The sequence below is a fragment of the Oncorhynchus kisutch genome, linkage group LG4 (genome assembly GCF_002021735.2).
Source record: "Oncorhynchus kisutch isolate 150728-3 linkage group LG4, Okis_V2, whole genome shotgun sequence".
In the NCBI taxonomy this organism is placed as follows: domain Eukaryota; kingdom Metazoa; phylum Chordata; class Actinopteri; order Salmoniformes; family Salmonidae; genus Oncorhynchus; species Oncorhynchus kisutch.
In genome coordinates, this window is record NC_034177.2 from 69,132,785 (window position 1) to 69,157,414 (window position 24,630).

The window sequence follows — 24,630 nt, forward strand, 5'->3', positions numbered from 1 at the left end:
TTTCATTAGGCCCCAGTCTATGGATTTCACATGACTGGGAAAATGGATATGCATCATTTGGTCACAGATACCTTAAAAGAAATGGGCCTCACAATGGGCATCAGGATCTCGTCACGGTATTTCTGTGCGTTCAAATTGCCATCGATTACAATGCAATTGTTTTCGTTGTCCATAGCTTATGCCTGCCCATACCATAACCCCACCGCCACCATGGGGCACTCTGTTCACAACGTTAACATCAGCAAACTGCTCGCCCACATGACCCCATATACATTGTCTGCGGTTGTGAGGCAATTGGATGTACAGCCAATTTCTCTAAAACGGTTTTGGAGGCGGCTTATGGTAGAGAAATTAACATTAAAGTCTCTGGCAACAGATCTGGAGGACATTCCTGCAGTCAGCATTCCAATTGCATGCTCCCTCAAAATATGAGACATCTGTGGCATTGTGTTGTGTGATAAAACTGCACATTTTAGAGTGGCCTTTTATTGTCCCCAGCACAAGGTGCACCTGTGTCAGCTTCTTGATATGCCACACCTGTCAGGTGGATGGATTATCTTGGCAAAAGAGAAATGCTCACTAAGAGGGATTTAAACAAATGTGTGCACATAATTTGAGAGAAATAAGCCTTCTGTGCTTATGGAACATTTTGGGGATCTTTTAGTTCAGCTCATGAAACATGGGACCAAAACTTTACATGTTGCGTTTATATTTTTGTTCAGTGTAAGTAAAAAAAAAAGAAGCCAACACCTCTGATAGGGCTTTGTGTTTTGTTGTGTGAGAGGGGTTTTAAATCAGTGATAACTTTGCTCCATGGGACAGTATGTGAAGTTAAGATAACCTGTCACTTCTGTGTGGCATCACAGTGTGGTTGGTGGGCGCACGCGCGCACACACATACACACACACACACACACACCTCAAATCCCTGACTTTGAAATCTGGACTGGATCAGGCAGGATTGAACTGAGCTGTGAGCTGTGATGGCTTGCTGGGGGCAGAGGGCTGCTGAGGAACAACAGAGACTTGACTACTCTCTCTCTCTTCTTACATAAGCATCACAATCATTACATAAGGCGGTGTGTTGGAGAGAGATAGAGTTACGAGTCCTCCAAATTCTCTGCATCATTACAGAGATCTCAGGAGGTTTGAACAGTAGAAAAGACCACATTGAAGGTTTTCACCTGGTGGTGTGGTTTGTTTACTTTCGCGATGGGAATATAGAGGTGCATTGTTAGAGAGAGAACAGAGCTAGCTGTCTTCCGTGTCACACAGAACGCATACACACCTATTTATAGTTTATTTCCTTTGGGGGAAGCACATTGGATTGCACATGCTTTGTTTTAAATGTGCTATATGAATACAGATTGTGCCTGCAAGCCCAAATTACTCACACACACACGTGCCAGTGTACGCTGGATCAGGTGTATGCATATGTGTGCGTGTTGTATTAGCGGTGTCATGCAGTGTTGTATGTGGCTTTTGAAGTACATCTTTAATATGAATTTAAAAATCCAGCAGCTTTAGAAGCACAAATCCAGCACTCATCTATGAAACACTATTGTTTCTGACCTCTATGGACACCCACTGAGTGCTGTGTGGTCCTTATGCTCCCAGTTGGGACAAAAGCGACCACCAATAAAGAAATAGCCAAGGTAGTTGAACTAAGGCAGCCATGCCATACACACCGAAATGAACAGTCACCCTCGAAAAGGGATCAAAGCCTCCCACCTTTTGCATTTTCCACCTCTCCATAGCGCTCCTGAAAACATGTGTACACGGAAACATGTGGTTGCATTTCATGTTCACCACGTGCTTAAAAACAACTGGGTGGCATTACCTAATGTGTCGGACATTCATCTAATTGTGCAGAAACGGGAAGAGGATGGGGGGGAAAGAAAAAGGGGAAAGAGTGAGTGAGTTTAGTGATGGTATGCTTTCCAGTTGTGACATTAGGATATGAGTCTGATCATCCCTCAGGAATGGAAAGGAATTAAATGAGAGTAAAGGGTAGAGGAGAGGGTCAGCCACACAGGTTGAATATCCCCCGGCTCTACCACTCTGCAAAGTGCTCCTATGAATGTCTCCAGCTATGAGCTGCAATTAGCACCAGGGGTGGCTCTGAGAGAGGGTGAGATGGGTCATCTTAGCCCAGCTCCGAGCTCCTCTGGCTGGATTATTGACCTCGCACAGCCCTGCTCACTAACTCAGACATCCAGAGCCCCAGATCATGCCAAAACCACCACTCCTCAATTAGCTCCTGTCAATCATTTAGACACTCATTAAATGGAGTGGGCACGAAAGTGTGAAACAATGGATGGTCATCTCTCGTGTGAGATTTTCAAATAATATAACCCCCGTTTTCCTGGAACTAATTAAAGCAAGTGTGATTCAATGGTTTAGTTTTTCAATTAATTGTTTTGTTTGCATATGCTTCAAAATGTATTTCCTCATTGAGGTTAATACCATTCGTGATCTAATCTAATGTATGCCAGGCTCAACAACATATTTATCTAACGTTCCACACTCATTATGATTCACTTCTCCACGTCTCCCTTAATGGAACAGCTAACATCTAAATTAGAGTATTGCGTCATACGACTTGTAACACAACCATACCCCGAGAGTTCAATCTCTGTCAATTATCAGCGTCTCCGTGGCGACAGGTTTAAGGCTCCAGCCCGCTCCTGCGCCACAGCCTGAAATAGGCACTTCTCCTCGTCGGAAGTTACAGCGTTCCGGTCTCCAAGGAGGCTTGTTCCCTAGAGACGTCATATTCATGGAAACGCGTCTATTTCCGACTCAGAGAAGAGAGAACATAAATCATGCAACACAAGGATCAGGTCAGCAGCAGCGCATCAGGAGGGTGTGTGTGTGTGTGTGTGTGTGTGTGTGTGTGTGTGTGTGTGTGTGTGTGTGTGTGTGTGTGTGTGTGTGTGTGTGTGTGTGTGTGTGTGTGTGTGTGTGCGTGCGTGCGTGTATGAGAGCAAGGGAGCAAGAGAGTGTGAGGGAGCGAGAGAGAGCAAGAGGGCGAGTGTGAGACACCGACAGATAGTCAGAGAGAGAAAGAGAGAAAGAGAGCGAGAGAAAGGGATTGAGTCTGTATCTGTGTGCACGGGCTTGTGTGCGTGAGGAAACAGGTCGACTGTGTGAGGGAAAGAAACGCGTTTGGTCAGGGGGACCAGCAACCAACGAAAGGTTACATGGTAATGCTGCCATTTAACCAGAGCGCCAGCCAACGTGCGCAGAAAGAAATCATGGTGCTGAGATCGCGCCACTGACCTAGGCCACAGGAACACAGTAGAAGAGTACAGTTTCACAAAGAAAGTCACTGCTAAATGCATTGTTCCCAGGCAGGGCACACAGGCCCCCTGACAAAACATTCTAGGACGCAAACACTATAGATTTTCGAGTGCAAATTGCAGGATTTTATTGTCCTTATTAGGATACATTGCTTGTGGTTTACTGTAGGTGAGTGACGTCACCAGCTCACCCGTTGGTCTCTCTTGTCTAAGTAACGATAGAGGAAACGCTGCTCTATGATCTAACTATCTAAATTCAGATTACATCCCACGGTGTTATGCCACAATGTAGGATCAAGGGTGTCTAAATGAAAGTGTGTAAATTATGAACGGATGACATGAATCCCTCAGTAAACCAGTAAGCCCTATACAGCTCTAGTAACTCTCAGAAGAGTGCAGCTCATAAGAGAATACAAAAATGCCTTTGTGGTGAATAATATAACATAAAAGATTACAAGAGCCATCCTATGAAAAACGGCTTACCCTGAAAGTACAATTAAAATATAGTAAGTTTGCATAGCTATTTGATTGATACAACAGAAATATATCACAGAGCTGGAAATCAGAAGCCAAATCCTAACCATAACTGGTGGGAAAAACACAAAACTGACCTCCTGTCAGTGTCTAGGGGAAACTAACATAATTCTTCAATAGCCTACTCCTTACAAAGGGGGTATTGCTCCCCCTAAAGGCCCCAGTGGAGTGTAGGGACTTTTAAGGGGACACAGATTTTGGGTGGGGATATGCTACTTTACTGTACTGTGTCTGAGTTGTTTTGAGGGATTGGAGGAATCACGTGACAGTCCTAGTGCTTAATTGCAAACACATTTAAGGAAGTAGAATGCTTGTAAAGAAAAGGTTATGTGCCAGAGTGGTATGTGGAGAGAGAGAGAGAGAGAGAGAGAGAGAGAGAGAGAGAGAGAGAGAGAGAGAGAGAGAGAGAGAGAGAGAGAGAGAGAAACAGACAGGCAGAGGGAGAGAAACATGTACCGTTATGCGTCTGTATAACGTATATTCTATAAATGAGCATCAGAAAACATCCAACAATACACACAAACATCTTAGCATATTTCAGCCTGGTCTCATAGACTAGACATAACATAGGCACACATACGTAACAGCGTGCATGGCACATAACGCTGAGCTATTGAAAATCAGGGACACTCAAATTAGTATGATATGCTAAGTTTGGTATAGCTACATAAAACAGATTGTTACTTTAGGCAAAAGCGTAAAAGGAGGGTTGTTGGTCGGGGTGGGCGTATAATGTGAATCACATCATGGACAACTTTTGTATTTGAGCACCTTTGCAACTATTACTACTTTTTAGCTACTTTGCAACTACTTAACATGGTTAGTTAAATGGTTAGGGACTAATCATTAAATGGTTAACCCTAATCTTAACCCTAACCTCCAACGTAGCTAAAGTTAGCCACCTTGCTAACGTTAGCCAAGACCAACTGAAATTTGTAACATATCAAACGTATTGCAAATTCGTTACACATTGTAATTCGTAACATATCATACAAATTGTAATTAACATTATCATACGAAATGGATGATGGACATCCACAAATGAATACATACCATACTAAATGCAACATATCACACTGGATATTGTTTGACTATGTTATGTCTACCCCTGAGTCCACGTTGCATATTTCCTGTGAGAGAGTAACTAATAGAAATCTCTCACTGTCTCCTGACCTCTTCCATTTTCTCTCAACCATGTGGCCCATTAGAGAGAGGTGGGAGCATCAATGAGGAAAACAACAAGATCAATCCCTGCAGTTTAAACATAGCACGCATAGCCTGTCGTAAAATTAGCAACACATGTATGCATGCACACACACTCATGACCTGATGTAATCAGCTTAAAATTGGTCTGGCTTGTTTGAAAGCCACTTATGAGCATTACATGTCATTTTTTTATTAAGAGGCTGTAGTTCCCTTCTGGGCAAGGGTCATGGGTCGTGGAGAGCTATGTTGGTTTTCACAGGGACATTTCCAATGGAAATGTATGAATCCTATGGGACTAAGAGTACATGTAGTGATGGAGAGGAGGATGGAAGTGTTTGTACTATGGACAGACGTTAGACACACACATACGTAACAGCGTGCATGGCACATAACGCTGAGCTATTAACCAAAATGTATTTTATTTAAAAAAATGTTATTAACAACTAATTGACAGACGTCTGTTCAATTACTTGAATTCCATTCAGTTCATTTTTTTGTGTGAGCCCAACACTCCACTTCTCTGGAGAGAAATCAGATCATTCATGAGCGAAATCAAGTCAACTGTGGGACGTTGGGCTGAAGGGAGTTGTAGTTTTCATTAAGTAAATGTTCAACCAAGTTCAGCACAGAAACATGGTAATGAAATATAATGACCATAATCCATTGCGCATGTTCTTTCTAGCTCAGACAGAAATGGATACACTTTTGCGCCTGCTACATTAGAAACACACAGACCGCATGAAAGAGGAATGTACACAACACAATGGATGAGAGAGAGGGATAGCGACAGTTCGTGAAAGTATGCCTCATCTACTTTGAAGAACTAGCAAAATTATTTTTTCAGACATTTCTACAGCATACTTAAACAGCAGTGGTCGGAGATGTTTAAGATGAGGGAGGACAATCTTTTTTTTTTATGAGTGTGGCCTTATTTATATTACAGCATATTGGATGACTGTCATTCATATTCCATTCACCCAATTCAATGTAACATCGATAGGTTTAGACTACTACAAGATACTCACATTTTTCCTATACCCATCATGAGGTTGCTACAACCTAGCCTATTAGTGAAAGTTTAAAAGTAGGTGCACAGGTTGAGAAAAAATGTGAGTAATCAAGGTGACAGTGACACATTCAATACTGCCTTGCACACTTTTGCCTGTATCTAGCTGATCTAGGATGCCATCATTAGTCCAACAGTTGTAAACAAGAGTTTCTATTGGACAAATTCAGGTATGTTTATCCCCGTTTTGTTCCGTTTAATAAATGGTTTTCAACAGACTTGGTGGCATGAATACACCCCTGATCACACGCAAACACAGTTCACTCTTATTGGATCCACATACAAACAGCATCATCACTTTGCTCGTTGCATACTTTGTTCTACTCACTCTCCTCCTCTCACCTTTCCCCTTTGCTTGTGGACTTTAGAGCATAACACATCAGCTGTCCGTGACCAGGCAAAAAAAAACTTTCCAAACCTTCATACCATAACCGCTAACCGCTACACACAGCCTACATCGGTGTCACCATATAAGCTAACATCATAGCTACTAGAATTAACACGTTAGTAAACCTGCTACAATGATGCAGTAGTTTAGCAGTTTAGCAGTTACACCAGCCCACTGGTGGCAATAAATTAATAAAACCAAAATCTTACCTTGACTTGGAAGAGTTCCAGTGCTGGATAGCTAGCCATAGCCAGCTAGCTTACATAGCATCCTGCTCTGTTTCAGCCATGTGTTTGAGTAGGCTAACTAACTAGTTGCATTTTTTAAAGAAATTAATATGTTCAAAACTGTTCAACTATGTCTTTCGAGTCAACTACTCACCACATTGTATAAACTGCAGTGCTAGCTAGCTGTAGCTTATGCTTTTCTGATCCTTTTAATGCGTGGACAATGTCAGTTCATTGTCAGTTCAAGAGCTCTGATAGGTTGGAGGACGTCCTCTGGAAGTTGTCAATTACTGTGTAAGTCTATGGAAGGGGGTGAGAACCATGAGCCTCCTAGGTTTTGTATTGAAGTCAATGTACCCAGAGGAGGACTGAAACTAGCTTTCCTTCAGCTACAACATGGTGCTACCCTACAGTGTGCTGCTGAGGCTACTGTAACCTTCATTGCAAAACAGTGTGTTTTAATCAAATATTTGGTGACGTGAATATGTTTAGTATAGTTTGATCTAAAAAGGATAACTTTAATATTTCACTATTTTTATTTTTATGAAATTCACTGAGGTGGATGGTCCTCCCCTTCCTCCTCTGAGGAGCCTCCACTGTTAAGCTGGCTAGCCTAACTAAAGCTAGGATGACTAACGACAGTACAGTATGGGGAGCATAGAGATAACGTTGTCTGGCTGGCTGCTCAAATCAAAGTTTATTTGTCACGTGCGCCAAATACAACAGGTGTAAACCTTACAGTGAAATGCTTACTTACAGGCTCTAAACAATGGTGCGAAAAAAAGGTGTGTGTGTGTGTGTGTGTGTAGGTAAGTAAAGAAATAAAACAACAGTAAAAAGACATTTGAAAATAACAGTAGCAAGGCTATATACAGACACCTGTTAGTCAGGCTTATTGAGGTAGTATGTACATGTAAGTATTGTTAAAGCAACTATGCATATATGATGAACAGAGAGTAGCAGAAGCGTAAAAAGAGGGGTTGGCGGGTGGTGGGACACAATGCAGATACCCCGGTTAGCCAATGTGTGGGAGCACTAGTTGGTCGGGCCAATTTAGGTAGTATGTACATGAATGTATAGTTAAAGTGACTATGCATATAAGATAAACAGAGAGAAGCAGCAGCATAAAAGAGGGGTGGGGGGTACACAATGCAAAACTGTTGAGAAGCCTTATTGTCCTAGACTTGGCGCTCTGGTACCGCTTGCCATGCGGTAGTAGAGAGAACAGTATATGGGGTGGCTGGGGTCTTTGACAATTTTTAGGGCCTTCCTCTGACTCCGCCTGGTGTAGAGGTCCTGGATGGCAGGCAGCTTTGCCCCAGTGATGTACTGGGCCGTACGCACTACTCTTTGAAGTGCCTTGCGGTCGGAGGCCGAGCAATTGCCGTACCAGGCAGTGATGCAACCGGTCAGGCTCTCGATGTTGCAGCTGTAGAAACTTTTGAGGATCTCAGGACCCATGCCAAATCTTTTTGGTTTCCTGAGGGGGAATAGGCTTTGTCGTGCCCTCTTCACGATTGTCTTATTGTGTTTGGACCAATCTAGTTTGTTGTTGATGTGGACACCAAGGAATTTGAAGCTCTCAACCTGCTCCACTACAGCCCCGTCGATGAGAATGGGGACGTGCTCGGTGCTCCCTTTCCTGTAGTCCACAATCATCTCCTTAGTCTTGGTTACATTGAGGGATAGGTTGTTATTCTGGCACCACCTGGCCAGGTCTCTGACCCCCTCCCTATAGGCTGTCTCGTCGTTGTCGGTGATCAGACCAGTTTGAGGGTACTATGTGTCGTCAGCAAACTTAATGATGGTGTTGGAGTTGTGCCTGGCCATGCAGTCGTGGGTGAACAGGGAGTACAGGAGGGGACTGAGCATGCACCCCCGGGGATCTCCAGTGTTGAGGATCAGCGAGGCAGATGTGTTGCTACCTACCCTCACCACCTGGGAGCGGCCTGTCAGGAAGTCCAGGATCCAGTTGCAGAGGGAGGTGTTTAGTCCCAGGATCCTTAGCTTGGTGATGAGCTTTACGGGTACTATGGTGTTGAACGCTGCACTGTAGTCAATTAACAGCATTCTCACATAGGTGTTCCTTTTGTCCAGGTGGGAAAGGGCAGTGTGGAGTGAAATGCCATACCACTCTCCTTCCATGGCCTCCAACTGCTCTTATACGCAAGTAAAACTAAATGCATGCTATTCAATCGATCACTGCCCGCACCTGCTCGCCCATCCAGCATCACTACTCTGGACGGCTCTGACTTAGAATACGTGGACAACTACAAATACTTAGGTGTCTGGTTAGACTGTAAACTCTCCTTCCAGACTCACATTAAGCATCTCCAATCCAAAATTAAATCTAGAATCGGCTTCCTATATCGCAACAAAGCATCCTTCACTCATGCTGCCAAACATACCCTCGTAAAACTGACCATCTTACCGATCCTCGACATCGGTGATGTCATCTATAAAATAGCTTCCAACACTCTACTCAACAAACTGGATGCAGTCTATCACAGTGCATCTGTTTTGTCACCAAAGCCCCATACACTACCCACAATTGCGACCTGTACGCTCTCGTTGGTTGGCCCTCGCTTCATACTCGTCACCAAATCCACTGGCTACAGGTTATCTACAAGTCTCTGCTAGGTAAAGCCCCGCCTTATCTCAGCTCACTGGTCACCACAGCAGCACCCACTCGTAGCACGCGCTCCAGCAGGTATATCTCACTGGTCACCCCCAAAGCCAATTCCTCCTTTGGTCGTCTTTCCTTCCAGTTCTCTACTGCCCATGACCAGAACGAATTGCAAAAATCTCTGAAGCTGGAGACTCACATCTCCCTCACTAGCTTTAAGCACCAACTGTCAGAGTGGCTTACAGATCACTGCACCTGTACATAGCCCATCTGTAAACAGCCCATCTATCTACCTACCTCATCCCCATACTGGTATTTATTTATTTTGCTCCTTTGCACCCCAGTATCTCCACCTGCACATTCATCTTCTGCCGATCTACCATTCCAGTGTTAATTGCTATATTGTAATTACTTCGCCACCATGGCCTATTTATTTCCTTAACTTACCTCATTTGCACTCACTGTACACAGACTTTTTGTTTTCTTTTGTTTTACTGTATTATTGACTATGTTTTGTTTATTCCATGTGTAACTCTGTTGTTGTATGTGTCGAATTGCTATGCTTTATCTTGGCCAGGTGGCAGTTGCAAATGAGAACTTGTTCTCAACTAGCCTACCTGGTTAAATAAAGGTGAAATAAAAAATAAATAAAAATAGAGATGGCATCATCTGTGGATCTGTTTGGGCGGTATGCAAATTGAAGTGGGTCTAGGGATAATTTCTGGGATAATGGTGTTGATGTGAGCCATTACCAGCCTTTCAAAGCACTTCATGGCTACGGACATGAGTGCTACGGGTCTGTAGTCATTTAAGTCAGATTGCCTTTGTGTTCTTGGGCACAGGGACTATGGTGGTCTGCTTTATACATGTTGGTATTACAGACTCAATCAGGGACATGTTGAAAATGTCAGTGAAGACACCTGCCAGTTGGTCAGCACATGCCCGGAGCAAACGTCCTGGTAATCCGTCTGTCCCCGCAGCCTTGTGTATGTTGACCTGTTTAAAGGTCTTACTCACATCGGCTACAGAGAGCGTGATCACACATTTGTCCAGAACAGCTGATGCTCTCATGCGTGCCTCAGTGTTGCTTGCCTCGAAGCGAGCATAGAAGTGATTTAGCTCATCTGGTAGGCTCGTGTAATAGTTTGCAAGTCCTGCCACATCCGACGAGCTTCTTAGCCCTGTATTGACGCTTTGCCTGTTTGATGGTTCGTCGCAGGGCATAGCGGGATTTCTTGTAAGCTTCCGGGTCAGAGTCCCTCACCTTGAAAGCGGCAGCTCTACCCTTTAGCTCAGTGTGAATGTTGCCTATAATCGATGGCTTCCGTTTGGGGTATGTACGTACAGTCACTGTGGGGACGACGTCCTCAATGCACTTATTGATAAAGCCAGTGACTGATGTGGTGTATTCCTCAATGCCATCGGAAGAATCCCGGAACATGTTCCAGTCTGTGATAGCAAAGCAGTCCTGTAGTTTAACATCTGCTTCATCTGACCACTTTTTTATAGACCGAGTCACTGGTGCTTCCTGCTTTAATTTTAGCTTCTAAGCAGGAATCAGGAGGATAGAGTTGTGGTCGGATTTACCAAATGGAGGACGAGGTAGAGCTTTGTACGCGTCTCTGTGTGTGGAGTACAGGTTATCTAGAATGTTTTCCCCTCTGGTTGTACATTTAACATGTTGATAGAGAAATGGTAGCACTGTTTTAAGTTTCCCTGCATTAAAGTCTCCGGCTACTAGGAGCGCCGCCTCTGGGTGAGTGGTTTCCTGTTTGCTTATTTCCTTATACAGCTGACTGAGTGCGGTCTTAGTGCCAGCATCTGTCTGTGGTTGTAAATAAACAGCCACGTAAAGTATAGCTGAGAACTCTCTAGGTAAGTAGTGTGGCCTGCAGTTTATCAGAATATACTCAACTTCAGGCGAGCAAAATCTAGAGACTTCCTTAGATTTCGTGCACCAGGTGTTGTTTACAATATGCACAGACCTCCCCCCCCCCGTCTTACCGGAGTGTGCTGTTCTATCCTGCCGGTGCAGCGTGTATCCCGGTAGCTGAATATCCATGTCGTCATTCAGCCACAATTCCGTGAAGCATAGGAAATTACAGTTTTTGATGTCCCGTTGGTAGGATATTCGTGATCTTACCTCGTCTAGTTTATTGTCCAATGATTGCACGTTGGCGAGTACTATTGACGGTAACGGCAGCTTTCCTAGTTGTCTTCTGCGGGTCCGGACGAGGCATCCGGCTCTTCGTCCTCTGCGTCGCTTCCTTTGGCAAATAATTGGGATGTCTGCCCTGTGGGGTGTTTGGAGAATATCGTGTGAGTCCTGCTTGCTGCTGTTGTTGTTGTTGAAGAAATCTTTGTCTAATCCGATGTGAGTGATCACTGTCCTGATATCCAGAAGCTCTTTTCTTCCATAAGATAGGTTGCAGAAACCTTATGTACAAAATAATTTACAAATATCGCAAAAAAACACCACATAATAGCACAATTGGTTAGGAGACCGTAAAACGGCGGCCATCTCCTCCGGCGCCATTTTGTATGGCCTGGGCAGAGATGAGATGACTATATAAGAACTGAAAATGAATAAAGCCATCAAATAAAAAGTAATATACACAACTGAAATATTTTTTCATAGTAATTTCATATGTTTTATTGATGTTTACCCAATGTGAAACGAGACAATTGAATATTTTAAATGTTTTGGGCAATTGAATGTTCACTGTTTTGGGCTTGGAATTTCCATTAAAAAGCCCAAAAATATATTTTTCAATTAATTTTTAAAACAATTATCGAAACCAAAATCAATTTTGTATAATCGAACAGGAACCGGAACAAACTCAAAAAGCACTAATCACTCAGCACTAGCTAGCACAGAGTAAAGCACACGCACGCAAGCACACACACACACACACACACACACACACACACACACACACACACACACACACACACACACACACACACACACACACACACACACACACACACACACACACACACTCACACACACGCACACACACACACACACGTGTCCTCATAAGACTCAGTTCATAATTCAGAGAAGTGTTAATAATTAAGCAGTGTTCTCGTTTTAAATCATGTAGCTACAGTCCAACACTCCACTACACCTGAGCCCTTGCAGCTCTCACCATACTGGCAATAGAGATCATTATGTGCTATGCAGAGTCAGCCCATGAAGTGTGTGTGTTTGTGTGTGCAAAAGAGCCATCATCACTGTGCGTGCGTGTGTGTGTGCGTGTTTGCGCGCGTGTGTGTGTGTGCGAGCGTGTGTGAGCGTGTGTGTGCTTGCGTGAGCGTGTCTGTGTGTGTGTGTGCGTGTGCGAGCGTGTGTGTGCATGTGTGTGAGCGTGTGTGTGCTTGCGTGAGCGTGTGTGTGAGTGCGTGCGTGAGCGTGTGTGTGCTTGCGTGCGTGTGCATGTGTGTGTGTGTGAGTGTGTGTGCGTGTGTGAGTGCGTGCGTGTGCATGTGTGTGTGTGTGTGTGTGTGCGTGCCTGCCAAAAAAAGTGCAAAGTAGCTGGCAAGGTATTGCTCTGTGTCAGCTGCTGAAGAAAACGTATCTCTATGAACTCTGTTTTCAGTTTCCAGACATCAGTAACTTTTTTAATATTTGCTTCTTTTCTCACTTACATGTGTGTGTGCGCGCCCTATTGCATTTTCACTCATACATTTCACAAGTGTGTAGTTACATTAGATCTATATTGTCAGATAAACATATACATAAAACAAAATCAAAGGGGCACCCGAGTGGCTCAAGTCTATGGCAGTGCATATCAGTTCTAGAGGAGTCATTAGAGACCCTGGTTCAATCCCGGGCTGTATCATAACCAGCCGTGATCGGGAGTCCCCATAGGGTGGCGCACAATTGGCCCAGCGTTGTCCGGGACAGAGGAGGGTTTAGCCGGTGTAGGCCATCATTGTAAAATAAGAATTTGTTCTTAACTGACTTGCCTAGTTAAATAAAGGTTCAATTTAAAACATATATACACACCTAATATGCCTTTTATTCCATAGGATTAGATTACCTTCCAGTCCCTCTTTACTCCTCTGTCCTCGCTCTCAATGATGACATCATCCCTAGCGTGTGTTGCGTAATCACAGTGATCTGATCGGACTACTAGGCACAGACTGCTCAAACAGAGCTGCAATCGTGATGACATCTTACCAGAACTGGTTGTCTTGGTAACATACATTCAATGAATAAACGCACTGGCGATTTTGAGGATGGAATCTTATAAGGGCGACTGAAGGCTACATTTGCTACTTTAAGTTTGGCTTGGGGGAGAGTGAGAGAGCGGGAGAGAGAAAGGGTGGGAGACAGAGAAAGAGGAGAGAGCAAGAGCGAGACTAATACAGAGAGTACAGCATAAGAGTACAGTCTTCAAATGCTCAGATCCCTTTTCCTTTTTTCTTGGGTCCTCTACCCTCTCCAGTTCTACCTCCCTTCTGCCGTTGTGAGTTGCTGAAAGGAAAACATCCCCTGCGGGCCAGCATGGAGGTGGAATGTAGAGAGGAGAGGCCCGGCAAGAGGTAGTGAATGCCTGGGTGCGTGAGTATCACAGCTGGCACACTGCAGTGGTGTGAGGGTCATGTCCGTTAACTTATGTGCCAGCGCACACGTGCATGAGCACACGCACATGCACACATGCACGCATAAACACACACACACACATCCTGGCAGGAGACAAGGGACATGGCAGGTTGCCATGGTAACTGGAGGGGGACTGAGGGGTTGTTCAGTGCATCGGCCAGGCTGCCCGTGTGCATACCTGATGGGAGATGCTGACTCGTCTGAGCAAGGAAATAGAATATACTGTGGAGTCCTTAGATCAGTCACATATACAGACCAATAATAAAACAACTCAAGTCCTCAAAAGAGAGAGAGGGAGAGAGGAGGAGAAAAAAGAGAGTGTAGGTCATCCTGTCAAGAACATGAGGTGTTAAAGTTCAACAGAAAGAAATCCTGACTGAGTGTGGAGAGATGCAGAAGAATGGATTAGCAGGGAGACATAATGTTCCTCAGTGCAGGAACAGGTGTGTGTGTGTGTGTGTGTGTGTGTGTGTGTGTGTGTGTGTGTGTGTGTGTGTGTGTGTGTGTGTGTGTGTGTGTGTGTGTGTGTGTGTGTGTGTGTGTGTGTGTGTGTGTGTGTGTGTGTGTGCGCGCGAGTAGGGCTGTGGCGGTCATGACATTTTGTCAGCCAGAAACTGTCAAGCAAATTACTGCCGGTCTCACGGTAATTGACCGTTAATTAACATAAACATGTTTAGCATCTCCTGGCTTCCACGCATAGCCTACAAGCTACTGATGTGGACCTTTGGAACATCTACATTTTAAAAAGTCTAATGAATCCATTTAAAGGGTAACTCTCAACCCCAAATTCAGCCTTTGCCCAACCCCCTGTAGTTGTACCTGATCCCAAACCCTTTCTCACTAAAGCATACTTACCCGCTCTGACAATAAAATTGTGTGCATAGCAAGCACACAATATACTCTTATAACCTCCCCCCGGCCGATTATAAGAGTATATTTAGCCTGGTTCCTCTCTAGGTTTCTTCCTAGGTTCCTGCCTTTCTAGGGAGCCACCGTGCTTCTACTTCTGCATTGCTTGGATTTCTGTATAAGCACTTTGTTGATGTAAAAAGGGATTTAAAAATACATTTGATTGATTGATTGATTGAAATATGGCTCTGGACAGTTCGCTCACAGTGGCGCCAAGTACCTGACATCTATTGACACTTGCGGTGTATACAGTACCAGTGGAAAAAGAGCTACTGCGTAAATACTTCAATGTGGGTTGGATTGAATTGAGCCCCTAATCTTCATTTTCAAGGTGATGATTGCACTTTTCTTCCCAACACATTACCGATGTGTATGAAACTGTAAGCAACTTTGAATTTGGTCTATGTAGAAATGTGCCTTAAAGCCTTTTGAATTTTGTGGAACGTCAGGTGTTTAGTCAAGGAAGCATCATCCAAAATATAATGGCACACTCCTCGTACTAAGACCATTGCCAAATAAGTTTCGCTATCTCCTGATTTAATAGTAAGCCTTGAGGTGGTACGACACAGCACATCTAGAAGAGAGTGCATTCTCCATTGAGATGATGTAGAGGGACCTTCTCAAAGTGCCTCTACATCAACATTTCAATGACAGAGTTGAATCTCTAGGGGAAAAAGAGCTAGATTTACTACTAAAAGACCAAAATATATACATTTTGCAACGAAGTGTCAAAATAAAGATCAGAATTGACGTGTTTGACTATAACTAAGCCTAAAACATCCGGTTTTCATTTTTATTTTCATGATTACTCTTTACTATAAACTGGGTGGTTAGAGACCTGAATTCTGATTGTGTGACAGCTGTAGTATATCAGACCATATACCACGGGTATGACAAAACGTTTATTTTTACTGCTCTAATTACATTGGTAACCAGATTATAATAGCAATTAGGCACCTCGGGAGTTTGTGGTATATGGCCAATAAACCACAGCTAAGGCCGGTAATCAGGCACTCAGGGTTGCGTCGTGCGTAAGAACAGTCCTTAGCAGTGGTATATTGGCCATATTTATTTATATAACCATTTACCACATCTCCTCGTACCTTACTGCTTTAATGTAGCCTACACCATCATAATAAAGCCATTGTTTAGGCAGGTCTAATCTTGTTTTTACATATCCTAAATAATATGTACAATGCCTTGCGAAAGTATTTCGGCCCCCTTGAACTTTGCGACCTTTTGCCACATTTCAGGCTTCAAACATAAAGATATAAAACTGTATTTTTTTGTGAAGAATCAACAACAAGTAGGACACATTCATGAAGTGGAACGACATTTATTGGATATTTCAAACTTTTTTAACAAATCAAAAACTGAAAAATTGGGCGTGCAAAATTATTCAGCCCCTTTACTTTCAGTGCAGCAAACTCTCTCCAGAAGTTCAGTGAGGATCTCTGAATGATCCAATGTTGACCTAAATGACTAATGATGATAAATACAATCCACCTGTGTGTAATCAAGTCTCCGTATAAATGCACCTGCACTGTGATAGTCTCAGAGGTCCGTTAAAAGCGCAGAGAGCATCATGAAGAACAAGGAACACACCAGGCAGGTCCGAGATACTGTTGTGAAGAAGTTTAAAGCCGGATTTGGATACAAAAAGATTTCCCAAGCTTTAAACATCCCAAGGAGCACTGTGCAAGCAATAATATTGAAATGGAAGAACATTTTCCGTCAAGATAGAACTGCCAATGTCACGCCCTGACATTAGAGAGCCTTTTTATTTCTCTATTTGGTTAGGTCGGGTGTGATTTGGGTGGGCATTCTAGTTTTTCTATTTCTTTGATGGCCGGGTATGGTTCCCAATCAGAGGCAGCTGTCTATCGTTGTCTCTGATTGGGGATCATACTTAGGCAGCCTTTTTTCCACCTTTAGCTTGTGGGATCTTGTTTGTGTGTAGTTGCTTTCTGCACTGCATGTAGCTTTACGTTCGTGTTTGTATTTTGGTGTTTTTTCGGTGTCATTTAAAAGAAAAGAAAAATGTACGCCTACCATGCTGCACCTTGGTCCAATCCATCTTTAAACGATCGTGACAGAAGATCCCACCACAAACGTACCAAGCAGCGTGGCCAGGAGGAGCAGACATCCTGGACATGGGAGGATATCTTGGATGGTAAGGGATCCTGGATGTGGGAGGAGATCCAGGCCGGAAGGGATCGCCTTCCATGGGAGCAGACGGAGGCAGCGAGGGAGGAACAGCGATGACACCGGGTTCGCGACCATGAAGGAAGCACGAGAGGCAGGCCCAACACATTTTTTTTTTTGGGGGGGGGGGGTTGGTTGGCTGAGCCAGGCTTCAGACCAGAGGCTACTCCCCGCACTTGCTTTAAGGAGCGTGTGACCGTTCAGGCACCATGTTATGCGGTGATACACACTGTATCTCCAGTGCGCATTCACAGCCGCTGCGCTCGGTGCCAGCTCCTCGCACTTGCCGTGCGAAAGTGAGCATACCGCCAGGACGGGTTGTGCTGGCTCAGCGCTCCTGGTCTCCAGTACGCCTCCTCGGTCCAGGATATCCTGCGCCGGCTCTACACACTGTGTCGCCAGGGCGCCTTCATAGCTTAGTGCGTCCTGTGCCAGCGCCGCGCACTTGCCGGGCTAAAGTGAGCACCCAGCCAGGACTCGTTGTGCCAGCTCTATGCTCCAGACCTCCAGTGCGCAACCAAGGTCCAGTATATCCAGTGCCTGCTCCACACCCGAAGCCTCCAATGATGATCCATGGCCCGAAGCCTCCAGTGATGATCCATGGCCCGAAGCCTCCAGTGATGATCCATGGCCCAGAGCCTCCAGTGATGATTCATTGCCTAAAGCCTCCAGAGACGATCCAAGGTCCAGAGTCTCCAGCGTTGGTCTGCGGTCCAGAGTCTCCAGCGACGGTCTGCGGTCCAGAGTCTCCAGCGACGGTCTGCGGTCCAGAGTCTCCAGCGACAGTCTGCAGTCCAGAGTCTCCAGCGACAGTCTGTGGTCCAGAGTCTCCAGCGACTGTCTGCGGTCCAGAGTCTCCAGCGACGGTCCAGAGCCTCCAGCGACGGTCGGCGGGCTCCGGTCTGCGGTCCAGAGCCTCCAGCGACGGTCGGCGGTCCAGTGCGCAACCAAGGTCCAGTATATCCTGTGCCTGCTCCACACCCGAAGCCTCCAGTGATGATCCATGGCCCGAAGCCTCCAGTGATGATCTATGCCCAAAGAGTTCGAGCTTCTAATTTTAAAAATGAATCTCTCCAGAAATAAGTCTCTCACTGTTGCCGCCTGTTATAGACCCCCCCTCAGCTCCCAGCTATGCTCTGGACATCATATGTGAATTGGTTGCCCCCCATCTATTTTCAGAGTTCATTCTGTTAGGTGACCTAAACTGGGATATGGCTAACACCCCGGCCCTCCTACAATCTAAACTAGGTGACCACCAATTATCAAGGAACCCACCAGGTACAACCCTAAATCCGTAAACATGGGCACCCTCATAGATATGATCCTGACCAACTTGCCCTCCAAATACACCTCTGCTGTTTTCAATCAGGATTTCAATGATCACTGCCTCATTGACTGCATCCGTTATGGGTCCCCGGTCAAACGACCACACCTCATCACTGTCAAACGCTCCCTAAAACACCTCTACAAGCAGGCCTTTCTAATCGACCTGGCCCGGGTATCCTGAAAGGATATTGACCTCATCCCGTCAGTAGAGGATGCCTGGTTGTTCTTTAAAAGTAATTTCCTCACCATCTTAAATAGGCATGCCCCTTTCAAAAAATGTAGAACTAAGAAGATATAGCCAGCCCTTGGTTCACTCCAGACCTGCCTGCCTTCGACCAGCACAAAAAACATCCTGTGGCGTACAGCACTAGCATTGAATAGTCCCCGCGATACGCAACTTTTCAGGGAAGTCAGGAACCAATACACACAGTCAGTTAAGAAATCAAAGGCTAGCTTTTTCAAACAGAAATTTGCAAATCAGTACAAATCAGCTGGGCTAGACAATCTGGACCCTCTCTTTCTAAAATGATCCGCCCCCATTATTGCAACCCCTATTACTAGTCTGTTCAACCTCTCTTTCGTATCATTCAAGATTCCTAAAGATTGGAAAGCTGCCGTGTCAAATCGGAGGGCCTGTTGTCCGGTCCTCTGGCAGTCTCTATGGGGGTACCACAGGGTTAAATTCTCGGGCCGACTCTCGTCTATATATATATCAACGATGTCGCTCTTGATTGTGATTCCTTGATTCACCTCTATGCAGACGACACCATTCTGTATACTTTTGGCCCTTCTTTGGACACTGTGTTAACAAACCTCTAAACGAGATTCAATGCCATACAACACTCCTTCCTTGGCCTCCAAATGCTCTTAGACGCTAGTAACACTAATGGCGTGCATTTTATCTGATCGCTGCCTGCACCCGCCGCCCGACTAGCATCACTACTCTGGACGGTTCTGACTTAGAATATGTGGACAACTACAAATACCTAGGTGTCTGGCTAGACTGGAAACTCTCCTTCCAGACTCATTAAACATCTCCAATCCAAAATTAAATCTAGAATCGGCTTCCTATTTCGCAACAAATCCTCCTTCACTCATGCTGCCAAACATACCCTCATAAAACTGACTATACTATCGATCCTCGACTTCGGCGATGTCATTTACAAAATAGCCTCCAACACTATACTTAGCAAACTGGATGCAATCTATCACAGTGCCATCTGTTTTGTCACCAAAGCCCCATATACCCCCCACCACTGCGACTGGCATGCTCTCGTCGGCTGGCCCTCGCTACATATTCGTCACCAGACCCACTGGCTCCAGGTCATCTATAAGTCTTCGCTAGGTAAAGCTCCACCTTATCTCAGCTCACTGGTCACCATAACAACACCCACCCGTAGCACGCGCTCCAGAATGTATATTTCACTGGTCATCCCCAAAGCCAACACCTCCTTCCAGTTCTCTGCTGCCAATGACTGGAACAAATTGCAAAAATCACTCAAGTTGGAGACTTATATCTCCCTCACTAACTTTAAGAATCAGCTATCTGAGCAGCTTGCCTATCGCTGCAGCTGTACACAGCCCATCTGTAAATAGCCCATCCAACTACCTACCTCATCCCCATATTGATTTTATGAACTTTTTTTTGCTCACCAGTATTTCACTCCAGTATCTATCACTCCAATGTTAATTTGCTAAATTGTAATTACTTCGCTACTATGGCCTATTTATTGCCTTACCCCCTTACGCCATTTGCACACACTGTATATAGATTTTTCTATTGTGTTAATGATGTACTTTTGTTTATCCCATGTGTAACTCTGTGTTGTTGTTTTTTGTCACACTGCTTTGCTTTATCTTGGCCAGGCCCCAGTTTTAAATGAGAACTTGTTGTCAACTGGCCTACCTGGTTAAATAAAGGTGAAAAAAATAAAAATAATAAAACACACACACACACCCCTCAGATGCTAATGAAGTGATACATCTCATGATAGTTAGCGTTGCTTCCCGTCACTGTGCTGAGTAATATGACATTTAAGCCTCCTGTCTGTTGTTGACATGCAGCTGATTTGAAACAGATGAGTCCCTATGAATATTGAATTCATTTTCGCAACAGGAATACAGCTGACACCATTTTTTTTGCCACTGTTAGTTTGCTGAGTGACAGTGTCATGAAGCAAATACACCAGAAATGCTGACAAAATCCCTGATTATAACACTGAATATAAACCCAAATTCTGAATCAGGTGCAGAGTAACACAAATCTCCCTCTAATCCTTCTTGTCCACATGGGTCAATAGAAACAAGACCTGAACGATTAGCAGGTTCAATTCCCCCAGTCAGCATGGACACAGCTGACCCCACAGGTTAAACTCACACACGGGCAGTCATGCAGGCAGGCAGAGTGTGCACGCGTGTGTTTGTATGTGGGTTACTGCACATTGTGTGATTTTGTGTCCTTCTGCTCCATTCATCTTAGCCACGGTCCTGACTAGTGTCCCAGTCCCTGCCACTGAAAAACACCCCCACAGCATGCTACCATGACCATGCTTCACCGTAGGGATGGTGCCAGGTTTCCTCCAGATATGACGCTTGGCATTCAGGCCAAAGAGTTCAATCTTGGATTCATCAGACCAGAGAATCTTGATATTTAGGCGAGTATTTAGGTGCCTTTTGGCAAACGCCAAGTGGGCTGTCATGTGCCTTTTACTGAGGACAGGCTGGCCACTCTACCATAAAGGCCTGATTGGTGGAGTGCTGCAGAGATGGTTGTCCTCCTGGAAGGTTCTCCCATCTCTACAGAGGAACTCTGGAGCTCCGTCAGAGTGACCATCGGATTCCTTGTCACCTCCCTGACCAAGAAACCCCCGACTCCCCCGATTGCTTAGTTTGGTCAGGTGGCCAGCTGTGTAGATTGCTGAGGAATTGTTCTTATTTAATCCATTTTAGAATAAGGCTGTAACGTAACAAAATGTGGAAAAGGTCAAGGGGTCTTAGTACTTTATGAAGGCACTGTAGCCTGGTCTACTGGCCCAAGTTGAGAGATGTGCAAGGAAGTTGGATTGGAGGAGTAGTGGAAAGGAGAGAGAGAGAGCAATGGAGAGAAAAGGGGGGAAGGGGGAGAACGATCAAGAGGGAGTGAGAGATGAGACAGGCTCTTGTGCAGAAAAGCAGGAATAATCCCTATTAAAATAATTACAGCGTTTCAGGAGGCAAAGCGATTAAGCGGAAAACAGGCTATTAAGTATTTCTGTCTAAATATAACTCCCATATAACTCACTCAGAGAGGGCAGGGTTTGGAAGCAGGCAATACACTCCTAGAAAAGAAACGTGCCAACTAGAACTTAAAAGAGTTCTTCGGCTGTCCCCATAGGATAACCCTTTCCCCAGAGCTTCTACATGGAACCCAAAATAGTTCTTCCTGGAACCAAAAAGGGCCCTTCAAAGGGTTATCCTATGGGGACAGCCGAAGAACCCGTTGGAAGCCTTTTTTTCTAAGAGTGTAGGGTAAAGAGTTGCGTATGCGCATCTGTGTGTGTGAGTGAGTGATTGAGTGTGTTTGACTTAGGTGTGTGTTTGGTTGGTGTCTGTGTGTGTGTTGCTTCTAGGACAGGGGCGAGATTTGGGAGGTGGTGTGTTAACAGTGAGATCAAGAGAATGCTTGGCAGGAACGCAGTCTCGTTAAACCCCAGGATTCCACATGGAAAACCCTCACACACAAGGGCCCAGAAAAACACACAAGTGCCCAGAAAAACACACACGCCCACGGAAAAAACACACACGCCAACCCACCCACGGGCAATGCAAACACACCAAGTGCCATTAGAATACAGCGTACATATCTGCACATCCTCACAACACACACAGGCACTCACACACAAAACTCACTCCACATACACACAAACTGCATTGACTGCAATAAACCAAAGCTCAAACAGCAATAATATTGATAGAACAATGTGTAAAAATAGGGAAGGCAGAATTATCGTTTAAATCGTATAACTGTCAATTATGGACAATAATCAAACTAAAAAAATTGAATAGTCAATCATCTTAATACAGTCAGGTTAGGAGAAATGGGGATTCAACATTATATTCCAGTAGATATAGTTTACCCTTACCCTATAGTATTTTTGCTTTACATGAAGTGGGAAAGGTTTATGAGCAGAACGACAGTCAGCTTCATTTCCAAAAGAGGTCAAATCTATTGTTTAAGATTGGGGTGTCACCCCTGTGTTGTAGCTCATTTTTAAATATGCATTAGAATTGTAACGTCTGCATCCAGCTCACACTCCCAAACACATAGATCCCCTGAACACAGCTCACGCTCCAGATCCCAATCACGTGAATTCTGATCACCTGTTCATACACCTGTATGTCATTATCACACACTATTTAGTTCAGTTCTTTGCACCCCATCATTGTGAGGTATTGTTTGTTTTGTGACACACTTCTAGTCGGAGTGCTGGGTTTCCTGTAATTTAATCCTCCCATGTATGATAGTTTTGCCTGCCTCACTAATGATGTCTTTTGCCTATTCTCTCCCTGTACTTTAGCCTATCGGATTTCCTGTTATCAACCTATTACCTGATCTCCCAGACGACGTTACTAGCCTTTTCCCTGCCTGTACTGTTGCCTTTTTGGACCCCCTGTTTATGACCTTCTGCCTGCCCCTGGACCCAGCTACCTGCCTCCTCCTGTGGTCCTTTACAAATAAACACCTGCTGCGCCCTGCGTGTGAAAACAGCTCTCTCTCCCATCGTGTTTATTACAATATTGCATTACAAGCTCAAACATTTTTCCAACATTACAATTATGACATTAACCATGGTCATTTGCATGACAATGAATCATTACCAAACATTCCTTAATCACAGCACTACCTATAACACTATCCCCATCTGCCATGTGTATCTGAATTCTCAACCCCTGGTACTTTCTTTTCTTTCATCTGTACTCCAGTCTTCCCTACAGTATATCCTCCAGGAATCCCTCCGGTCTTCCCCATAGGAGTGCCATGTACACTCATTCTGAAGCTTCAATTTGAATCTTCAACAGAATCTCTCACTTCCTGCTATCTGAGCAATTGGTTTTACAGAGACGGGGAAAATGACACCAAACACATTTCAGCCACTGCAGGAAAACACAGGTTGCAATATAGCAGGCATGTCTGTAAACATACACTTTGTTATTGTGGGAATAGGAGATGTGTGTGTTGTGTGTGTGTGTGTGTGTGTATCAGACTTCCCCACCGTATTAGGTTTTAGGACAAGACCTACCTGGAATCTTACCTGTTGGCTAAATAGTTACACCAATCTGGCAAAAAAACATGAATCTCAACTTCCAAATCGAGGCCTGACCTACCTGGCTCAGTGCAGTTTTTGGATGGGGGGCCCAACAGAGGGTCTGTCTCGTTGTCCCAGGATTCCTGTAGTAGCCTTCGAGTCGCCCACCCGGCACCCTCCTCAGTAGTAATGCTTGAGAGGTCATATCCTGGGATGAAACAAGAGAATATTGTTAAGAGTTAAAATCACACTCTGTTAGGTACGTATACCATAAAAGAGTGGGCCACCAACAAAAAATGTTAACAGTGGAGCGAATACATCCCATAACATTCACATACTGTACAAATATATTTGGACTTCCATGACATATATGTGGATATATCTGTCGGTCGTGTGAGGCTAGATTGTAGCTAGCAGTGCAGAGTTCATGGAATGTGTTCTTCAGAATGTAAGAATGTCACATAGGATGCAGAGCTCAGCCCCATTCCCATTATTAGATACCAGCGCTCCGAAAATCTGGTAAGTCGGAATAAGATGAGATCATTAGGAGCATCCTTACGGCAACACAGTCTGCGGTGGCGTGCTCCGGAGGCCCTGGGGTGATCATTCTGGTGGCTCAGTCATCTGGGTCACCATGTCCTCAGGCCACCGCCTCCAACTCAATGCAGCTCCCAAGATGCAACAGGGCCTGACATTAGGATTTGGCAATGCCTGCTAATAATAGCCCTTACTATATTTATCAAAACAGGGATTAAAAACAAATCACAGCTTCGCTCGCCTGTCCACATGTTGAGGAGCAGGCGGATAGGATGATAACATGTGGACGCTGACCCGAGAACCAAGAATGGGTCCATGTTGTGTGACTGTAATCATAGACATTAATACAGATCCTTGAAATAAATAGAATGTCTGTCCTTGTGTTTGTTTGTGCAACCTGCACAAGAC

The 24,630-nt window shown here is 44.7% G+C and overlaps 1 protein-coding gene across 1 annotated transcript in view; it reads right to left on the bottom strand.

Annotated features, from left to right (window-relative positions):
- The window catches only part of slc24a3 (solute carrier family 24 member 3), a 93,182-nt gene that overhangs the window by 19,499 nt on the left and 49,053 nt on the right, over nucleotides 1–24,630 (bottom strand). Inside the window, exon 2 of the mRNA XM_031823529.1 lies at nucleotides 23,765–23,893. Coding sequence (XP_031679389.1) covers nucleotides 23,765–23,893 — 129 coding nt within the window. The remainder of the gene's footprint in view (nucleotides 1–23,764; nucleotides 23,894–24,630) is intronic.